At 50.9% G+C, this 20,615-nt stretch overlaps 1 protein-coding gene across 8 annotated transcripts in view; it reads right to left on the bottom strand.

The window, feature by feature from the left end:
* Window positions 1-20,615, bottom strand: part of FANCA (FA complementation group A) — a 67,949-nt gene that overhangs the window by 22,759 nt on the left and 24,575 nt on the right. For 6 of the 8 annotated variants that reach the window (XM_064273615.1, XM_023558017.2, XM_064273616.1 and 3 more), the window contains 18 exons: window positions 18,288-18,351; window positions 17,341-17,453; window positions 16,301-16,377; window positions 15,811-15,952; window positions 15,079-15,212; window positions 14,051-14,161; window positions 13,197-13,292; window positions 13,057-13,116; window positions 11,861-11,949; window positions 10,957-11,017; window positions 10,823-10,872; window positions 9,652-9,728; window positions 6,951-7,058; window positions 6,429-6,559; window positions 6,067-6,137; window positions 5,664-5,760; window positions 5,130-5,317; window positions 2,336-2,432 (listed from right to left, as the gene is read on the bottom strand). In XM_064273615.1, the coding sequence (XP_064129685.1) occupies window positions 2,336-2,432; window positions 5,130-5,317; window positions 5,664-5,760; window positions 6,067-6,137; window positions 6,429-6,559; window positions 6,951-7,058; window positions 9,652-9,728; window positions 10,823-10,872; window positions 10,957-11,017; window positions 11,861-11,949; window positions 13,057-13,116; window positions 13,197-13,292; window positions 14,051-14,161; window positions 15,079-15,212; window positions 15,811-15,952; window positions 16,301-16,377; window positions 17,341-17,453; window positions 18,288-18,351 (1,766 nt within the window). The other 2 variants (XM_064273621.1, XM_064273617.1) reach the window with 2 other exon arrangements.

Below are 20,615 nucleotides of genomic sequence, written 5' to 3'. Positions count from 1 at the left end.
TCTCTGCCTGTGGAGACTGTAGGGTGGGATTGTAACACCACCCTTACTCAGGTCACCTCCCTGATCCAATATAAAAGGAGCTTCCCTGAGGTGTGGCCTGCACCACCGTTTATCTCTCAAGAGATAAAAGGATATGGGAAGCAAGCAGACAGTTGAAGACCTCATACCACCAAGAAAGCAGCACCAGGAGCAGAGCGCATCCTTTGGACATGAGGTCCCTGCACCCGAGAAGCTCTTCAACCTGGGGAAGATTGAGGACAAGGACCTTCCTCCAGAGCCGACAGAGGACAAAAGCCTTCCCCGGAGCCAACACCTTGAATTTAGACTTGTAACCTTCCAGACTGTGAGAAAATAAATTTCTCTTTATTAAAGCCAAAAAAAACACCAGAAGAGCAACTAGGTAACTGGAGCTCTTAAAAATCAAACACTTATGCTCATCCAAAGACTTCACCAAAAGAGTAAAAAGACTACCTACAGGCTGGGACAAAAATTTTGACTACAACAAATCCAATTAGTGTCTAATCTCTAAAATCTGTAAGATACTGGAAACCCTCAACAACAAAAAGACAAATAACCCAATTAAAAAATGGGCAAAGGATATGATCAGGCACTTCACTAAGGAAGACATTCAGGTGGCTAACAGATACATGAGAAAATGCTCATAATCATTAGCCATTAGAGAAATACAAATCAAAACTATAATGAGATACCATCTCACACCAACAAGGTTAGCATCAATTCAAAAAACCCAAAATAATAAACGTTGGAGAGGTTGTGGAGAGACTGGAACACTTTTACACTACTGATGGGAATGAAGATGGTACAACCCCTTTGGACATAGATTTGGGGCTTTCTTAAAAAGCTAGAAATAGAAGTACCATATGATCCAGCAATCCCACTCCTTGGAATATATCCAAGAGAAATAATAGCTATCACACAAATAGATATATGCACACCCATGTTCATTGTAGCACTGTTCATAACAGCAAAAAGATGGAAACAACCTAGGTGCCTATCATCGGGCAAATGGATAAACAAATTATGGTATATGCACACAATGGAATACTATGCAGTGACAAAGAACAACGATGTATCTGCAAAACATAACATGGATGAATCTGGAAGGCATTACGCTGAGTGAAATTAGTTGCAAAAGGACAAATATTGTATGAAACCACTATTATAAGAACTCAGGAAAAGGTTTAAACACAGAAAAAACATTCTTTGATGGTTACAAGGGTGGGGAGGAAGGGAGAGGGGTATTTACTAACTAGATAATAGGTAAGAGTTATGTTAGTGAAGGGAAGGAGAACACAACACAGGGGAAGTCAGCACAACTGGACTAAACCAAAAGCTAAGAAGTTTCCTGAATACAACCAAACACTTCAAGAAACAGAGTGGCAGGGGTGGGGGCCTGGGAACAATGGTTTTGGGGGAGGAGGACATCTAGGTCAACTGGCATAACAGAGTTTATTAAGAAAATGTTCTGCATCCCACTTTGGTGAGTGGCATCTAGGGTCTTAAAAGGTAGCAAGTGGCCATCTAAGATGCACCAATTGGTCCCAACCCACCTGGAGCAAAGGAAAATGAAGAATTCCAAAGACACAAGGAAAATATGAGCCCAAGGGACAGAAAGGGCCACATAAACCAGAAACTCCATCAGCCTGAGACAAGAAGAACTACATGGTGCCTGGCTACCACCAATGACCGCCCTGACAGGGAACACAACAGAGAATCCCTGAGGGAACAGGAGAAAAGTGGGGTGCAGAACTCAAGTTCTAACAAAAAGACCAGACTTAATGGTCTAACTGAGACTAGAGGAACCCCAGAAGCCATGGTGCCCGGACTCTCTGTTAGCCCAGAACTGAAACCATTCCCAAAGCCAACTCTTCAGACAGAAATTAAATTGGACTGTAAAACATAAAATGGTACTCATGAAGAGAGTGCTTCTTAGTTCAAGTAGATACATGAGACTAAATGGGCAGCTTCTGTCTGGAGGTGAGATGAGAAGGCAAAAAGGGACAGAAGCTGGTTGGATGAACGCAGGAAACACAGGATAGCAAGGAGGAGTGTGCTGTCACAGTACAGGGAGAGCAAGCAGGGTCACATAACAGTGTGTGTATAAATCTTTGTATGAGAAACTAACTTGAACTATGAACTTTCACTTAAAGCACAATAAAAAAAAAATCAGTATCAGTTTCTTTAAAACAAAGGGGCATGTTTGCAGTGTTTGTGCTGTCACCTGTTGCCCTCATGTACACACAGAAAAGAGAGGAGATGGTTGCTGGGCCTGGGGCGCTCTGTCTGTTCAGGGGCAGACACCGAACACACCCACCTTCTTCACAAGGCCTGGACAGAAATGGCCGGGCGCAGTGGCACAGGACTCAGAGGGAGACTTGCACAAGGCGTAAGAAATCGCTGCCGTACAAAACCTGGAAAATGAAGAGAGGCTACATTGTACAGACATGATCCATATGAAGACAAGGGCAGAGAAAAGGTACGTCTGAATTTGTTGAGTTCTAGATGAACGTCGAGCAGCTAAAGCAAAAGGAAGAATTGATGAAGTAAAAGAACTGAACAGAAGATTTCAAAGGGCGTCTCGAGAAAACAAAGTATTATAATGACATGTGCAAAGAGCTGGAGATGGAAAACCAAAAGGGAAGAACGTGCTCGGCATTTCTCAAGCTGAAAGAACTGAAGAAAAAATCCAAGCCTCGAGTTGCAATAGTGAAGGATTCTATGGGGAAAATATTAAATGACACAGGAAGCATCAAAAGAAGATGGAAGGAATACACAGTCATTATACCAAAAAGAATTAGTCGATGTTCAACCATTTCAAGAGGTGGCATATGATCAGGAACCGATGGTACTGAAGGAAGGAGTCCAAGCTGCTCTGAAGGCATTGGCGAAAAACAGATGCAGCGCTGGAGGTGCTCACTCGTCTATGCCAAGAAATATGGAAGACAGCTTCCTGGCCAACTGACTGGAAGAGATCCATATTTATGCCTATTCCCAAGAAAGGTGATCCAACCAAATGTGGAAATTATAGAACAATATCATTAATATTACACGCAAGCAAAATTTTGCTGAAGATCATTCAAAAACGGCTGTAGCAGTATATCGACAGGGAACTGCCAGAAATTCAGGCCGGTTTCAGAAGAAGACGTGGAACCTGGGATATCATTGCTGGTGTCAGATGGATCCTGGCTGAAAGCACAGAATACCAGAAGGATGTTTACCTGTGTTTTATTGACTATGAAAAGGCATTCGACTGTGTGTGGTGTGTCGATCATAACAAATTACAGATAACATTGTGAAGAATGGGAATTCCAGAACACTTAATTGTGCTCATGAGGAACCTTTACATAGATCAAGAGGCAGTTGTTCGGACAGAACAAGGGGATACTGATTGGTTTAAAGTCAGGAAAGGTGTGCATCAGGGTTGTATTCTTTCACTATACCTATTTAATCTGTATGCTGAGCAAATAATACGAGAAGCTGGACTATATGAAGAAGAACAGGGCATCAGGACTGGAGGAAGACTCATTAACAACCTGTGTTATGCAGATGACACAACCTTGCTTGCTGAAAGTGAACAGGACTTGAAGCACTTACTAATGAAGATCAAAGACCACAGCCTTCAGTATGGATTGCACCTCAACATAAAGAAAACAAAAATCCTCACAACTGGACCAATGAACAACATCATGATAAACACAGAAAAGACTGAAGTTGTCAAGGATTTCATTTTACTTGGATCCACAATCAACAGCCAGGAAAGCAGCAGTCAAGAAATCAAAAGACACATTGCATTGGGTAAATCTGCTGCAAAGGACCTCTTTAAAGTGCTGAAGAACAAAGATGTCACCTTGAAGACTAACATGCGCCTGACCCAAGCCATGGTATTTTCAATAGCATCATATGCATGTGAAAGCTGGACAATGAATAAGGAAGACCGGAGAAGAGTTGACGCCTTTGAATTGTGGTGTTGGCGAAGAATATTGAATATACCATGGACTGCCAAAAGAACGAACAAATCAGTCTTGGAAGGAGTACAACCAGAATGCTCCTTAGAAACAAGGATGGCGAGACTGCGTCTTACGTGCTTTGGACATGTTGTCAGGAGGGATCAGTCCCTGGAGAAGGACATCATGCTTGGCAGAGAACAGGGTCAGCGGAAAAGAGGAAGACCCTCAACGAGGTGGACTGACACAGTGGCTGCAACAATGAGCTCAAGCATAACAACGATTGTAAGGATGGCTCAGGACTGGGCAGTGTTTCATTCTGTCGTGCATGGGGTCGCTATGAGTCAGAACCGACTCGACAGCACCTAACAACAACTAACAAGATGAGTGGCCTGGATAATCAGTCCTCACGTCACTGAGACCCATGAACTGGTCACTCCCCGGGGGGCCTTAGTATGAGTGTGGGTGTAAAAGTGGGGGTGTGTGAGTGTGTGAGTGTATGCATGTGTGTTGGTACCTTTGTTTACAAAGATGAGATCCTGTTATCTAGCCTTTTTAAAGTTAATAGTGCATTGTAAACATCATCCACATCACTGAGCGTTTTCTCGATGTCATGGTGGCCAACACCTCTCCTGTGGTCCTGTGGCTGTCTGTCCACGGGTCTGGCTGTGGGTCTAGACAGAGGGGTCGTGCCACGAGTGGAAGACGAGGCTGCCACAAAGCTCGATCACCTTCTCATGCAGCACATTTTCTCAGTCTGAAACTATTTTTCTCTAGCATTGCGTGCTACATCGGCCAATGCAGTGGGGTGCACCAACACAAATGAACGGAGCCCTTTCTGACATGACTGTACAAGCGGCGCACACTGGGTCCCCCTGGACAGTCCTCATCCTCTCTGTGCCCCCTGCCACCTCTGATTTTTGTTTTTGTTTCTGAATACATCACCCCACCTCACTTGTAGTGAGCGTAGCCTTTATCTGCCACGATCCATGTGCCTCCCTGACTACTCATACACACCCACAGTCACACACATGTACAGCATGAACCCTGGAAGGTGTGTTAGATGCTTGCAGGGCCTGTCCTGCGTGGCATAGTGCCTCCAATGCTGCACAGGGCCCAGGTGCCTGTCTGAGAGGGCTGTGGCTGCTCCAGGCGGGGACTCACCTCACACAGAAGAGCAGGGACTCCCCAGTCCTACAGGGCAGCAGGCCATCCAGGAAGGCAGGCATGGAGAGGCCCTGGGCAGAGGCAGGCGGGCCCAGGTCCACGTGGGGCAGAGTTGGCCCTGACTCACTCAGGTGGACAGACAGCGCAGCCAGCCCTACCAGGTGGGAGGCACTGAGGCACGAACCCTGGAGCAGACAAAGGGGGCGTGCCAGGAAGGGGGACCGGGCAGTCTGTGTAGCCGCTGCCCCATGTAGGGCTCCTGTCAGGGCTCCAGAACAATGTCTCAGCCCTTGCTCTTGGGGGCTGGGCCGGGGTGCCCAAGCATCCTCACCCTCCACGCAAGTAGACTGTGAGCTCATGCAGAGCTGGACCTCCCCAAGAAGGTGCGGTACCCTCTCCAGGTGGGCAGTGGTGAAACAGATCCCTCAACACACTGGTCCACTCCCAACCCTCCAACCCTCCACCCCTCCCCCAAGGGTGCACTTTTCTGTCCGAGTGCTGGCCTGGGGGTAGCCCCATGCAGCACCCTACCTGGTGAAGTAGCAGTTGGCATAGACGTGTCAGCACCACAGGCAGGAGTGCGGGTCCACACAGCAGCCTCACAAAGTGCACTGCCCAGGGGCCCTGCCTACGAACAGAGTGTGGCAGCAGTGAGCCAGGCAACCCTCCCTCACACAAAGGCAACAGGCACTGCTTGACTAACGCCTGTGTGTCCCCACATGGTGACTGGGTGTGGCCTTGGCCCACCCAGTAGGGAAGGACAATGGGATATGGAGGGGAGGGCAGTGGGCCTGCAGCCAAGAGATGGCCACAGAGTGCTGTCCCAGAGGCAGGGCAAGCTCCCGTCTGAGCTCGGATGAAGGGATGCCTGCCAGATGAGGGGACCTCTGGGCAGAGACAAAGCCCCAGCCCCTGAGAAACTGCTGCGCGTTACCTCTGTGGGGGGGCGAAGCTGGAGGCAGCCACAAGGCTCTGGCAGAAGCAGGTAAGCAGTAGGTCCACGGCCTGGGAGAAGACATGACCAAGCTGCTACCTACCTCTGGGGCCAAGAATACCACCTCACACCCTGACGACAGGCCATCATCTGCTGCAGTGAGTACTTGAGGCTGCAGCCACAGCAGCCTGTCATTTTTGTAAAAAACAGGACCAGCCTTCTCTGTACATACCCAGGTCGGTGGCACAGAGCGTCACTTGCCTCCCGCACATACATCCCACTTGCAAGCGAACAAAAATGAAGACGCCCCGTGCTCCTAGCACCACTGCACACACCTGCTGCACCCACGACCCGCCGTGTACCTCCCGCTCTGGCCTCCCGAGCTCTGGAGCAGGAACACGAAGCTGGATCTCTGGCGTCTCGATGCTGTCCTCGCTGGGGTTCAGGGTGGCATGCAGCCTTTCAGAGATCACAGCGATGTGGGCAGACACAACTGCAAATGAGCAAAGACGGGAGGGAGGTGCAGGAGGAGAGCTGAGGCCTGACAGCTGACAGCACAGCCCCCTGTTCCAAACAGGCCTCTTCACCCCTCGGTCCCTGCAGCAGCCCACCCCCTCTCAGAGGGTGCAACGCTCTTTACTGACCCGGCTTGCGAGAGCAGGCGTTTTCCTCATCACAGGGGTGCCGGTGATCAACCTGTGGACATGTGCCCCAGCGCCACCCACAGACTTACCACTCAACACTGAGACAGCAGGGGACGTGCACCAGTCACTGCACCACAGAGCTGGCAGGTGGCCAACAAGCTACAGCCCCAACCACCACCACACCCTACGTGGACCTCCCTGCCCTGACCACAGTGGATGCCCACCCTGCGGCATCCTCACCGTCATGCCGCACAGGGTCCGCCATCGCGGCTCTGAGCCCTTCCAGCGCAGCCTTGAGAGCGCCCAAGGCTCCATCAGCACAGCTGGGCTTGGCTTTCTCTACAGGGGCTACAGAAGAGACATGGAGGGACACTGTCACTGCAGGCCCTTTGTCCATGTGCAGAGTGCTGCAGATGCCTCCTGGCTCTCCACGCCGACGGCCACTATTGGAGTCTCCGAGTGGCAGTGGAAGCCCCTCTCTGAGCTGACTGTCACAGCAGAGAGTAGGACGTTTATGGACAATTACAGGGAAAGGCGGTCATGTGGTACCACTACCACTGTTAGCATGTGGGCCACGGAGAGGCAGAGGACTGACCCCCAATGCCCTGCTCTGTGCCAGGGGCAGAACAGGGCGTCACCAACCTGTTTCTCCAACAGGACATTAGGAAACAGCCCAAGGAGTCCAGAAGGGATGATGCCATCTCTTCCCCTGACTCCGTAACACTTTACAGCTTTACTAAAAAAGATGGGATAGGAGCACATGCTTTCAAAAGGAAGATGTGTTGTTCAAACCTTCAGGAGAACGTTTGTGTTATAAAAAGGAAGATTTGCTGCATGTCTGAGAAGCACAAGTTCCAGTCCTGGTTTCACTGGAGAGGCCTGTCAGGAACCGACGCGTCTCATCCGGCACACAGTAGCCCTCACGTGTGCTCAACCAGGTGAAGCCAAAAGCAAGCCTTATGCGGTGTGATGGATCGATTTTGTGTAGCCTTTCTAGCCATAGTCTTGTAACTCCTATCCACATGATAAGGTGAGACTGTGTAAATGAGGCAATTGTGACCCACCAAGGGGACTGGTCAGTTTTGCCTTAAAAGAGAGCCAATTTCAGAGCAGAGAGGGGACTCTACCACCACCAAGAAAGAACAGCCAGGAGCAGACAGCATACCCTTTGGAACCAGGATCCCTGCACTGAGAAGCTCCTGGAACCAGGATAAAGAGAGAGCGAGGACTTAAGAAGCGGTGGCAGGAGAAACTGGCAGGAGATGGCGCAGTGGGCTTCCCAGACCACAGTGGGAGAATGCTGAGTGCCTTTCTTCAGGAGGCTTGCTGGCAGAGTAGACTGCATCTGGGCACTTATTGGCAGAGCTAAAAGAGCTTTGTTACACTTGCCTGAGCAGGGCAGAGGCCAGACTGAGGGGCTGGGGGCCAGAGAGAGACCTGCCTGGGAGCGTGGCTGAGAAGAGGCTGTCCTAATAGAAGAACTGTATCCTGAATTGTAGCCTGTTACTTCCCTAACAAACCCCATAATTGTAAGTATTGTCTGTGAGTTCTGTGTGGCCACTGCAATGAATTATCAGACCCAGCAGAGAAGTAGAGAGTGCCGTGGGAGCGAAGGCTGGTGTCAGAATTGGTAAAGGTGGCAGAGATAGGAGATACATCTGACTTACACCTTGTAGGAATCAGCCTTGGGCTGTTGATCTTGATTCTCCTTCCCCCTTGTGAAGACAGAAGAGGTCAGACACAGCCTCCACGCCATTTTTACACCCTATCAAGTAAACTATTTGAAAGCAGTTTAGAAGCCCCCAAAAAGTAGAACCCTGAGGTAAGGAGGACTGCACAGTGGTAGAGGGCGTGTGGCCAGGGAGAACTACATGGTCAAGAGCAGACAGCTCGGCAAGGTGAGACCTTACACCTTGCTGACTGGTCCTAGCACCCCCAGTGCCTAAGCACAAGTGTGAGCTGCCTCATGCTCGTGCCAATAGGTGTGTGATCTGGGCATCTCCACTCTCCATTCCAGTCTCCTTGTCTCCACGGCTGTCTTTACCTAAGCTTTGAGACAGGAGTCTCGGCAGACAAAGAGAGAAAACGGGTTGCGTGGTCAGAGTCCCAGTCAGATTCCCAACTCTGAGGCTGCAGAAGGGACTCAAACAAGCAGACACGGTGGCATCACAGACGGACACAGACTCTCACGATCACCCCTCACCTGTGCCCTTGCTAGCGGGCAGAGCTGGGGGAGAAAGGATGGGGCAGCAGGACCCCCAGTAACAGCCCCCACTGCTGCTCAAGCCCCTACCTCACTGACTCAGTTTCATAGGTTTGGTCTCCACCTGCATCCCTGTCTCCTAGAAGCAGAAAAACCCCAAATTCACACTACAGAACCAGACTGTCTAAGTGTCACATCACACGTCTCTTCTGCGGCAGCTTCAGAGGCACGCACACTGGTAGCATAGATGGGCTACTTGCACTGACAGGACAGGCAGACAGAAACCATTTGCACCTTGCCATGGCACAGGTGACAAGTGACAAAATAGGGTTTTGTGTGCACAAGACACTTTCAGGGCAGTGTTGAGGCAGCCAGACCTCAGGCCCCCAAGGCACAGCCTAAGGCTGACAGTGTTGTGAGGGGAAGGGCTGCAAACAGAGCCCCTCCAGGTGGAGCCCTGCAGTCAGCAGCCTCCAAAGCCACACTTTGGCCCATCTAGTGATCCACAGTGATCAACATGATTGTAAGATCGGGTGTGATCCAGCGTGACTGTAAGATCTTGTGTGATCTAGTGAGACCCAGTGTCATCTAGCAAGATCTCCTGTGGTCTAGTGTGATCGTGTCAACTCGTAAGACTCAGTGAGACCTAGCCAGATGGGTCACTGACTTGATGCCCCAGGATGAGGAAGATGGAAGGCACGAGGCGGAGTGACTGAGCTGACCATCCATTGACCTTACTTTCTGGTTTCTCCTCCTCAGCAGTGGAACAGGCTTGGCGATAGTCAGAGTACAGCGACAGAGGAATTTTATCTGCTCTGGATCAGAAGAAAACATGAAACCCAATCAGCTCGACTATGCCTCAAATTAATTTTCAACCTTATGATACAAGAACTATTAAAAGATGAAAGTAAATGGTACACTAAATTTAAATAAGTTATATAACAGTGAGTACAGCGTGGTCCTGTTTTTAGAAAAAACACTATGCATATATGGATGAAGACAGGCATTTAAACGGCACCTGGTGTTTTATAGTACGTCATACATAAATAACCGGAAGGCCACACCACAAAATGCCAACAGGAGTTATCTTTGGGGAGTGAGATGAAAAATTTTTATATATTGCATTCAATTTCTTGTTACATTACTTTTAACAAATAATACTCAGAAAAACACACAATCAATGCCATTAAAAGAACAGAAAGTTATAAAAAACAAAGTCCCGTGATAGGGCCTTGTAAGCACCAGGTAGCCCCCACCTACCAATGCTGCCTGTGAGATTCAGTGTCAGCTCAGTGAGGACCCCTGCACAACCAGCATGGCCTGCGAGGGTCAACGGTCTATATGGATGCATGCACCACCAACGCAAGCAGGACTGTTACCCCATCCGCACGCAAGGTTTCCAGTAGGCACTAGAGATGCTCGGCAGGGGCCTGCACACAGTGACCGAAAAGATGCAGGGGAGATACGTACAGGGGTGCCTACACACCGTGACCCAGGAAATGCACTGGACACGCTAGGGAAACATGTGACAGGGGCCTGCAGGCCATGGCCAAGAAGACGCACTGGAGATGCAGGGCAGATGCATAATGGGCCCATGCACCATGACCTAAAAGATGCACTGGAGACACAGGGCAGATGTGTGACAGGGGTCTGTACACCATAACCGAGAAGACGCATGTTCCAACCACAGACCCAGCTAAGCTCCACAACATGACAGACCCTGGAAAACCAGAGTAAGGCAGAGACCCCAAGCCCTGAGGGGTAACTGAGGCGAACAACCTTAACCAACTAATCTCAACTAACCAATTCTAAGCCAATATTTTATAAACAAGACACACACATGATGAAATGATTCTTTGCATTACTAAGAAGCCATCACGACCACAGAGTGGCCTTGTGTCCTGCATACCTCTTCAGGGACTCGATGAAGGCCACTCGAGGGTCAGGGGTCTTGGGCAGCTGTGAGGAGAGGAAAACAGATGAGGTTCCAAATAGGACACGTTCTCCGCAGACAGCCACGCTCTTGCAGAGCTGCATACTGACCACACGTGGCGTGAGCAGGGCAGGGAGGAAGTGGGACAGGTAGTAGGGCCTCCTGAATACGCTGCAACACAGAGGAGCAGGCATGTCAGATGTGCAAGTCAGGGCAGAGGACCCAGTGAATGCCACGTGACGTATTGGGGGCACCAGGCTAACCTCCTCGTTTCTGGGATGGCAGATTGAGGGTAAAGTCTTCTTTTTCATTGTTTTGCAACACGTCATCAAAGGACAATTTGTGCCAGTGACAACCCCACAACCCCAGAACATGGCCCACTCGACATCCCCCAGTCCTGTGATCCCGGGACACGGCCCCACTGTTCACCCCTGCTCTGCACCCCCCGGCCCTGGCACATGGCTCACAGTGTACCACCCACCCCCCCGCCCCCCGCAACATGGCCCACTCTGCACCCTGGCAGGGCCACAGCTGGCTTCATCTCGAGCCACCGTGGATGTCTTCCTTGGAGCTGATCTCAGGGTCCTAGGAATTGGGATCAGTTTCAATTCCTCAGCATCAGGTTTTTAAAAGCTGCCCCACACAGGCAGCAACTGGATTTTAAGGCGTTTGGGACCAAAGCAAATTCAGTGAAATTCTACTGTTCAGCCCTTACACTGGCTTCCTATCAGTCATCATACAGCATTAATAAAACACCACTGCTGCCACAGGTGGGACCCGACCCCATCTATCAAGCCGCAGTCGGCCTCAGGGTCTATGCCAGACAGGCCCACATGCTGTTCTGGAAGAAGGCATTTCAGAGATTCACAGACACAGCTCATTTCTCCACCTCCATGAGGTGCAGGACCCCAGCACAGATGCTCAGCCTCTCCACAAGCAGAGCAGGAGCCAAGACCCCAGACAAGGCAACACGCTACGCAGCTGTTGCACCGGTATCTGGGGCTGTGCACCCACCTGGCCTCCATCACAGCAACCGGGATCTTCCCCGTGTGCACGAACACCTCGAGAGCCTTCTCGACGTCCTGGAGCGCCTGGCTGCCGTGCTGCCCGTGGGCGCGGGAGGGAGGGAAGAACAGAGAAGTCAGGAAAGCCCTTGCACCTCTGCATGACATGAAGGTTAACTGCCAACGTGATGAATGCACAGCACAGAGTGTGTGGTCTCCCACTGCTCAGATTCAGCATTGAGAGGACCCCGGGTGACAGCCCACATCCTTGGGAGTTCTGTGAGTGAGGGGCTCAGGACCACCTCTGCACAAAGTGAAGGTAAATGCCAAGGCGATGGACGCACAGCACAGAGTGGGTGGTCCAGGCATTTGCACAAACCCCTGAAGACCAGCAAGGCACCAAAGGAAGGGGTTCTCCCACTGCTTCCTGCCCTTGGAAAGCTCAGATTCAGTGTTGAGAGGACCCTGGGTGACAGCGCACCCCCTCAGGAGTTCTGTGAGTGAGGGGCTCAGGACCACTTTCTCTGACTGCATCCTTTGGCCATTTGCAGCCCCCTCCCCAACACCCACCTCTGTGCTCCCTTCTCGTCTCTCCTTTCTGCCACCCCTGCCCCCGGAGAGTAGAGGGTCTGAATCAGAGAAGATTTCCAGGTGGAAAAGAGATTTAAGACCATTACGAGATGGCACCTTCTGAGCAGCAATGTGTTTTAAACAGAAAATTCCATGAAACGTTTACGTCTAGTATCACCTATAAGGGCTCTTCAGCAGTTTATAACATTAAGGTAAAAAAAGTCTTAGAAAACTACAAAACGTTGTTTTTACTAGTGACAGGCACACAAAATGGTTTATAAACACAGTTCACATTGTCTCTGTCCTTCCTGGACAAGCACGACCCCCCCCCCCCCCGCCTTCAAGCCTCACATGAACTGAGGTCTCTAAAGAGGACAGAACTGAAAAGAAGTCACACCTCGGGAACCCAGAGAAGCCCATGTCAGCACTTCCTCCTGATAATAGTCACTCCTACATGGGCAGTCACAACACAAGAAGCGTGGTACCTGTCACTAGGGACACACCAGCCCCAAGCCTGCACAGGTCCAAGTATCCACTTCACAGTGCCAGAGGATGCAGGCAGAGCTTCACGGGTCACTCTGGGCAGAGGAAGACAGGGCGAACCACCCCAAGCCCTCTGGAACTAAGCTAGCTCACCTCTGTGGCACCGCTCGCTAATGACAGGTCCTCATAGAGCCCCATGTCTTCTATAGAAACCTTTGGAGGAGACAGACAGGAGCTTGAGCCCATGGTGGCAGGATATCTGCAGGCCAGGGTCCAGGGGCTGTCTGACTTGCCTTCAGGTCAGCCAGCCGCGTCCGGGCCAGTGTGATGTAGTCGGTGAGCAGGGGGCGCAGCCGCTCTGGGACCAGAGGCGGGTGGAGCATGTGCACCTGGGCCAAAGACACAGCAGGCAGGGGCCAGAGAGCTCACTCCCAAGCCCAGGAGGATGCGAGGGGCAGGACGAAACACCGAAACCCACAGCTACACAGGTAACTTCCCAGGCCAGAAAGGATGCCAGCTCAGCTAGGGGAGAGTCAGTGCTCCGTGGGGGAGACTCACAGGGACAGGGGGGCACAGGAGACTGCAACCCCGCCCAGAAGAGGCGTCAAGGCCAACTCCAACTGTTTGACCCCAGAAGAATGATGGAATCGACGACAAAAACACGTAAACTCTTGAGGACTGCTCTGATGTTTTTTAACAAGTGGTCTGAGACCACAAAGACTGACAAAACACACTGGGGCAAGGAAGAAGGGGCTGAGAGAGGAGTGGGCACTGAAACAGAAGCAGAGACGCCCCTGGTAGTTGGGATACGTCTTCCCAACTCTGGTCCTTGAAGGTAAAAAGAAGCTGTATTTTTTAAAAACAGAGCTGGGTCACACTGCACTTGCTGTTCCTGCTCCCTGGGATGGTGATGCCCACTCTCAAGCACTCGGGTCCACTCTGACCAGTCGCCAATGTGGTGACGTCTTGATTTACAGGGATGGACACAGGGGGGTCTCTGGGGTCTCATTGGTCACACTGACACCCTGCCTGGGATGAGCCCCTGCGTAACCACGAGCCGCAGGGGGGATGGCCTGAGGCCTTTCAGACTGGCCTGGACTACACCTGCAGCAGGCGGATGCACGCAGGGTGCACAGCAGCCCCTCACCTTCAGGTACTGGGGGGGCTCGAAGGGCACAAGGTCCGACAGGAACGTGAAGAGGAACACCAGCGCCTTCTTGCTGCGGCCGTGGGGGCCACGGGCACTGCCAAAGGTGGCCTGGAGGGGACACAGGTGTGAGCTTGGCAGCGACCTTCTGACCTTTGCTGTTGTAACTGACCGTGCCAATGGCAACCTGTTGCAGGGACGAATACTGCGACCCCTCCTTTTTGGCCATTGTGTTAACTGCTTTCATGAGGCCTCTTTCTTTATTCAGCAGGTAACATCACATAGTCACTTGTGAAGGCACCTCAACTCATCTCAGAGGAGAGGTCGAGCAGGCATGAGGCTGGGATCATCTGGGGTACCCGCTCTGCAGGTGACACGGACGTGGGCAACGAGCACACCAGAGCCAATCCTCCCAGAGCTGAGGTGGCCCCAGCGCTGGACTCAGGGAGAGGGTCCTGAATGGGGCTGGCCTGAGTCGCCCATGCCTGGAGGAAAAGTGTGTGGACCAGCAGCCCCTCCCTTGTCCACGGCCACCATGGGCATTCCCCCGACATCACAGAGCTAGGGAGAAGCTAGAGGAAATGAGAACTTCAAGGAATAAAAACAAGCAGATGATACAATGACCACAAATCTTCTTCCAGACATTGGACAGACAGAAGCTCAGCTTGGCCTGGCAGCCCACAATCACCTGCCTTTTGAAGCCTGAAGATGATGAGCTTTCAGCACAAGGCAACTATCCCACTGAGGGTAGTGGCCGGAGACCAGGCTCCTATGGAGAATTGGCTGGGTTTTTAAATGGTAAGTTCATACATGATCACAAAAAGAGATGAATGGTACAAGTGGCCTTCAAAGCTGATTCCTCAAGAACCCCTGTGGCAAGCCCTCCAACCCCAGGCACCCCCTCACAGTCCTTCTCCCCGCTGCAGGTTCCCCCTACCACAGCCTCCTCCCTCCCCACTGCATGGCCCCAAGCCATCCTGCGTATTACTTCTGTAAGATGGTGGCAGCTCCTCACGCCTGGCACCCACCTTGAACCAGTCTGCATACGGCGGGAACATGGTGGGGCCCTCCAGCGCAGCCTGGCGGACGATCAGGAAGGCCGGGACCAAGCTCTCTGAGTCGAAGCTCTCAAATGCACGGGCTACCAGGCGGGCCACCCAGCCTGGGGAGAAGCAACACGGTTATGTATGCAGGGTGTGGGTCCTGTAGGGAGAAGCCACAGCTCCGTCGGGCCAGCAAGTCTAAACACCACCTTCCAAGACTGGACATAACAAGAGCACACCAAATGCAAGCCACACAGACACAGCCAAGGCTGCGATAGGGATCAGCACCTCATGACATGGCTGAGACCATGATAGGGACCGAAGGCTTCAAGGATATGGATCAGACTGTGGCTAGGGACTAGTGGCAACTGCTGAACCCTGGATTGGCACACTCGCACCACTGGGGCGTGATAAGGCGTCCAGGAGGATGCAGAGACAGGTGCAGACTCAGTCCTGGGCTGGCACCAAGTGGGTCCATGGGGGACCCTGTGCGAAGCAGCCAGACCTTGGCAGCTATCTGGAGCACAGATCATGGACGGGCTCTCTGCTCATCACCTGAGCTCCCAGTGAAGCAGGGGGTACGGTGCTTCCACAAGCCATCCACACCGTCCTTGTGCACCAGTTAGCTGGCCATGAGGGTGGGCAGTTGGTGATACTGGTACACAAATCACACACATGTACACGCACAGGCACTCATAGTCTGCTGGTGACATGTACCTCTGATCAGCTGTTGCACGTCTGGGAGGCAGACAACCAGGGTGGACACACAGGAGAGCACATGCCGCCAGTTCACCTCATGCATATCCAGAACCTCCTGCAAACGGCCGAGCAGCTCCTCAGGAGTCAGCATCGAGAAGAGCTAAAACAAAAGCAGCCGCTCCCCTTAATATCACAACAAACCCTGTCAGCAGGTGTTCATCTCTCATCTCCCCAGCAGCCACCCCACACCCATCAGAAAAGCACCAAGGCCATGGGCACAGTCACCCAGGATGCTGGACACTTTGTCTTTCCTGTCTACAGCTGTCTTGGCAAGGAGGCACGAGAGCAGGTGCATGCCAGGTGACCTGGTCCCAACTCAGATGTCCTGTCAGGTGACTCCTAACACCACGGGGCGTCTGCATCAGCTGGCTGACAAGGGTTTGGTGCCCACAGACCTGAAGTCCCACCGGCTGCTTGTGCAGCAAGGGGGTTGCTTGGGAACACGCACCCTGCGGTACAGGCTGGTGAGCAGAGGGGAGGTCCTCGCAAAGGTCCATTCTCTTTGCATCTGGATGGCGTCAGACACTGCGCTCCGGAGAAACCACCGACAACATGTCACATCAGCAGCACCAGTCAGTGTGCTCCAAAACTTCATTGTCAAAAATCACCTAGTCTTAACCACTATTTCTTTAATTATCAGCGAGGCTGACCTTTTCTGTTAACTATTTCCTATGTTAGGAATTGTCTACGTCTTTTGCTCAGTCACCTATGGGAAACTTAAGAGTTTTTCCCACAATTTGCACAGGTTATGTAAAAAAAGCAGTGATCCTTTGTCCAGCCCATCAGGCACATTTAAATTTTGCTATGTCTATGCTTTAAACAGGCAACACCCGCCTCCGTCCAAAGGCCTCGCTGGATAAGAGCTGGACACTCTGCATCTGGGCCTGTCGTTCCACTCCAGAATTGACCCTGGGGACATGCTACCAACCATGGGCACGTGCAGTGAACCCAGGGAGACACCAATAACCATGGTTGAGCACAGCGAGCCAGTGCTCACTGCAGCCATGTCTATGTGGGGAAGTGTAAGAACCAGTAGTGGTATCGCTGCTCCCACACTGAACACGTTCAAGAAAACGTTATAGCTGCACAAGATGTTTACGATACAACGGTACACTGAACCAGACATGGCATCTGATCTGCAGTACGATAACTGTTTTTAACAACCTGTGCTTAGGAAATGACCACAGACATTTCATGTTGGTGGTGGGCTACGTGACAATGGTTCACTCAGCTAGTCTTTAGTCTAAATCTCCTCTATGAGATGAGTCACTTCTAAAACAGGGGGGCTCTGAGTCGTGAAATATAGGGTCCGTCACCATCCGCAGGGGTCCTGGGCATCCACACCTCTCACGCGTCACCAGCCTCGCCCGCACAGTGTCAGCATGACCTCCACACCAGGGAGCAACTCGGGGTCCGCAGGCTGTGAGTGTCACTAAGGTCACTGTGTCCCCCAGGGGCTTTGACCCTGCCCCCCTGCCAGGCACTCACCTTTCAGCATGGGGTTATGGGTGAGTGTCTGCATCAGGGTGTGGCTAAAAAACTTCTTCAGAGTCTCTGTTGCAATTGCACTACAGTAAGTGTGTCCGCTGAACACACTGAGCCTGCAGATGTGAGAGGGGACTTAGAAGAAGGTGCGGTGGCCGCCTCCCAGGTGTCTGGGATGAACCGGCGCTGACAAGCGCTGTCTCTACGTAAAAAAGAGCGTAGCCACCACAGCACAGCCGCCACAGCCCAGGGAGAGCCCCCAGCACCCTCCTTTAAAGCCTGGACAGGCTCTTGCCATCACACCCTTTAGCCCCACAGACTTCAGATAGAGCCAAAATTCGGTTTCAACAAAATAGAAAACAAGGGCAATGGAGAGACCTATCAAGTAGAGTCAGGAAGGAGTGAGGAAGGGCTGGGCTGGGCTGTGCATGGGACAGGCTGCCACACAGGATACCATCAGGGCCACATGCCCTCCATAGGGGATAGGGCGCTGGAGGCAGTATGGCTTCCAGGGTCCCAAGAGAGGCTGACTATCCAGACTGTTAGGTGACACCTAATTTTAAAATGTTGGCAACTAATTAAAACATTTACAAGCCAATGACTGATCAGAGGCTCAGGGCCGGAGCAGAGGGAGGCTGGCCAGTGGCTGGTACTGCAGAAGGGAGGCAGAGGTGAGAGGAGACTCGAGTGGCAAGGGGGGCCACAGGGTTGGGGGAGGATTAGGCTCATAATGGGTGACTCTGGTGGACAGAAGATGACCCTGCAGGGAGGGGACCAGCCTGCCACCTCACCTCCAGAGACCTCTGGTGCATTTCACTGTCCCTCCCCCTCGACATGCTGCAGTGGCCCAGATCGTGCTGAGTCCATCATGGTACTTCCAGCAGGAAGGACACCCAGGGCTTCCTGCTCAGCAGGAACACCCACCTGCCCAGCTCCGTGCAGGGACTCACCAGCACTGTGCGGGCCCAGGCACTGCAGACTCCTGCTCACCAGCAGCCAGAGCTTCAAGGGAGGCTAGGGACAGATGTGAGGACAGAAAACAGACATCAGCTCCAAGGGCCCGAGGACTGTCCTGCTGTGCACAGCAGCTCTGCAGTGGGACTCAGTTCAATGGGAAGGACAACACATAACCCTAACTCCTTTTGCCACTGTCAGCGAAAGCCCCGGGCTCACCACGTTAAATCGAACAAGCACCCCAGCAGGCGACGTGCTCCCCACAGCCAGCCCTGGACAGTCATGTAGGGCGTGATAACACAGGGAGGCAGGGGGCCTCGCAGGCGGTGGCCACAGAGACACGTTTCTGCACGGCTTCTATTGACTGACCCATGATAACCTTCCCTAAAACGTCCCAGATGCTCATGTAACTAAAAACAAGTGCCCAAGCCACGCTTTCTCTGATGATTTCAACTTTACAATCAAGATTAATTTGAAAGAAAAAATGTCTACTATTTGCTCATCTAAAATGCATACATTCTCCTGCAAAAATATGAAACAAGGCCCATACCTCACACCATGCACAAAAACTAACTCAAAATGGATCAAAGACCTACATATAAAATCTAATACGATAAAGATCATGGAAGAAAAAATAGGGACAACGCTAGGAGCCCTGATACATGGTATAAATGGTATACAAAACATCACTAAAAATGCAGAAGAGAAACCAGATAACCAGGAGCTCCTAAAAATCAAACACCTATGCTCATCCAAAGACTTCCCCAAAAGAGTAAAAAGGCCACCTACAGACTGGGAAGAAGTTTTTTGCTATGACATTTCCGATCAGCATCTAATCTCTAAAATCTACATGATACTGCAAAAACTCAACCACAAAAAAACAAATAACCCAATTAAAAAATGGGCAAAGGATATGAACGGGCACTTCATTAAAGAAGACATTCAGGCTGCTAACAAATACACGAGGAAATGCTCATGATCATTAGCCATAAGATAAATGCAAATCAAAACTCCAGTGAGATTCCATCTCACTCCAACAAGGCTGGCATTAATCTAAAAAACACAAAATAATCAATGTTGGAGAGGTTGTGGAGAGGCTGGAACACTTATACACAGCTGGTGGGAGTGTAAAATGGTACAGCCACTGTGGAAATTGATTTGGCACTTCCTTAAAAGACTAGAAATAGAACTTCCATACGATCTAGCAATCCCACTCCTTGGAATATATCCTAGAGAAATAAGAACCTTTACACAAACAGATATATGAACACCCATGTTTACTGCAGCAGTGTTAAACAACAGCAAAAAGACGGAAGCAACCAAGGTGCCCATGAACAGATGAATGATAAATTATGGTATATTCACACAATGGAATACTACACATCAATAAAGAACAATGACGAATCCATGAAACATTTCATAACATGGAGAAATCTGGAAGACATGCTGAGTGAAATCAGTCAGTTGCAAAAGGACAAATATTTTATAAGACCACTCTTATAAAAACTCAAGAAATAGTTTAAACAGAGAAGAAAATATTCTTTGATGGTTACGAGAGTGGGGAGGGGTTTTCACTAATAAGATAGTAGGTAAGTTTTATTTTAGGTGAAGGAAAAGACAACACATGATACAGGAGAGGTCAGCACAACTGGACAAAACCAAAAGCAAAGAAGTTTTCTGAATAAACTGAATGCTTCAAAGGCCAGCAAAGCAGGGGCAGGGTTTTGGGGACCATGGCTTCGGAGACATCTAAGTCAATTGGAATAATAAAATCTATTAAGAAAACATTCTGCATCTCACTTTGGAGAGTGGCGTCTGGGGTCTTAAACACTAGCAAGTGGCCATCTAAGATGCATCAATTGGTCTCAACCCACCTGGAGCAAGGAAGAATGAAGAACACCAAAGACATAAGGCAACTATGAGACAGAAAGGACCACATAAACCAGAGACTACATCAGCCTGAGACCAGAAGAACCAGATGGTGCCCAGCCACAACTGATGACTGCCCTGACAGGCTACACAACAGAGAACCTCCGCGGGAGCAGGAGAACAGTGGGATGCAGACCCCAAATTCTCTTAAAAAGACCGGACTTAATGGTCAGACTGGGACTAGAAGGATTCCAGAGGTCATGGTTCCTGGACCTTCTGTTAGCCCAAAACAGGAACCATTCCCAGGGCCAACTCTTCAGACAGGGATTGGACTGCAATATGGGATGGAGAATGATACTGGTGAAGAACAGGCTTCTTGGATCAAGTAGATGCATGAGACTGTGTTGGTATCTCTTGTCTGGAGTAGAGATGAGAGGGCAGAGGGGGGCAGAAGC

This window comes from Loxodonta africana, chromosome 21 (assembly GCF_030014295.1).
Source record: "Loxodonta africana isolate mLoxAfr1 chromosome 21, mLoxAfr1.hap2, whole genome shotgun sequence".
NCBI lineage: Eukaryota > Metazoa > Chordata > Mammalia > Proboscidea > Elephantidae > Loxodonta > Loxodonta africana.
The sequence above is the reverse complement of the archived record's forward strand: the minus strand, read 5'-3'. Positions and strand labels throughout refer to the sequence as shown.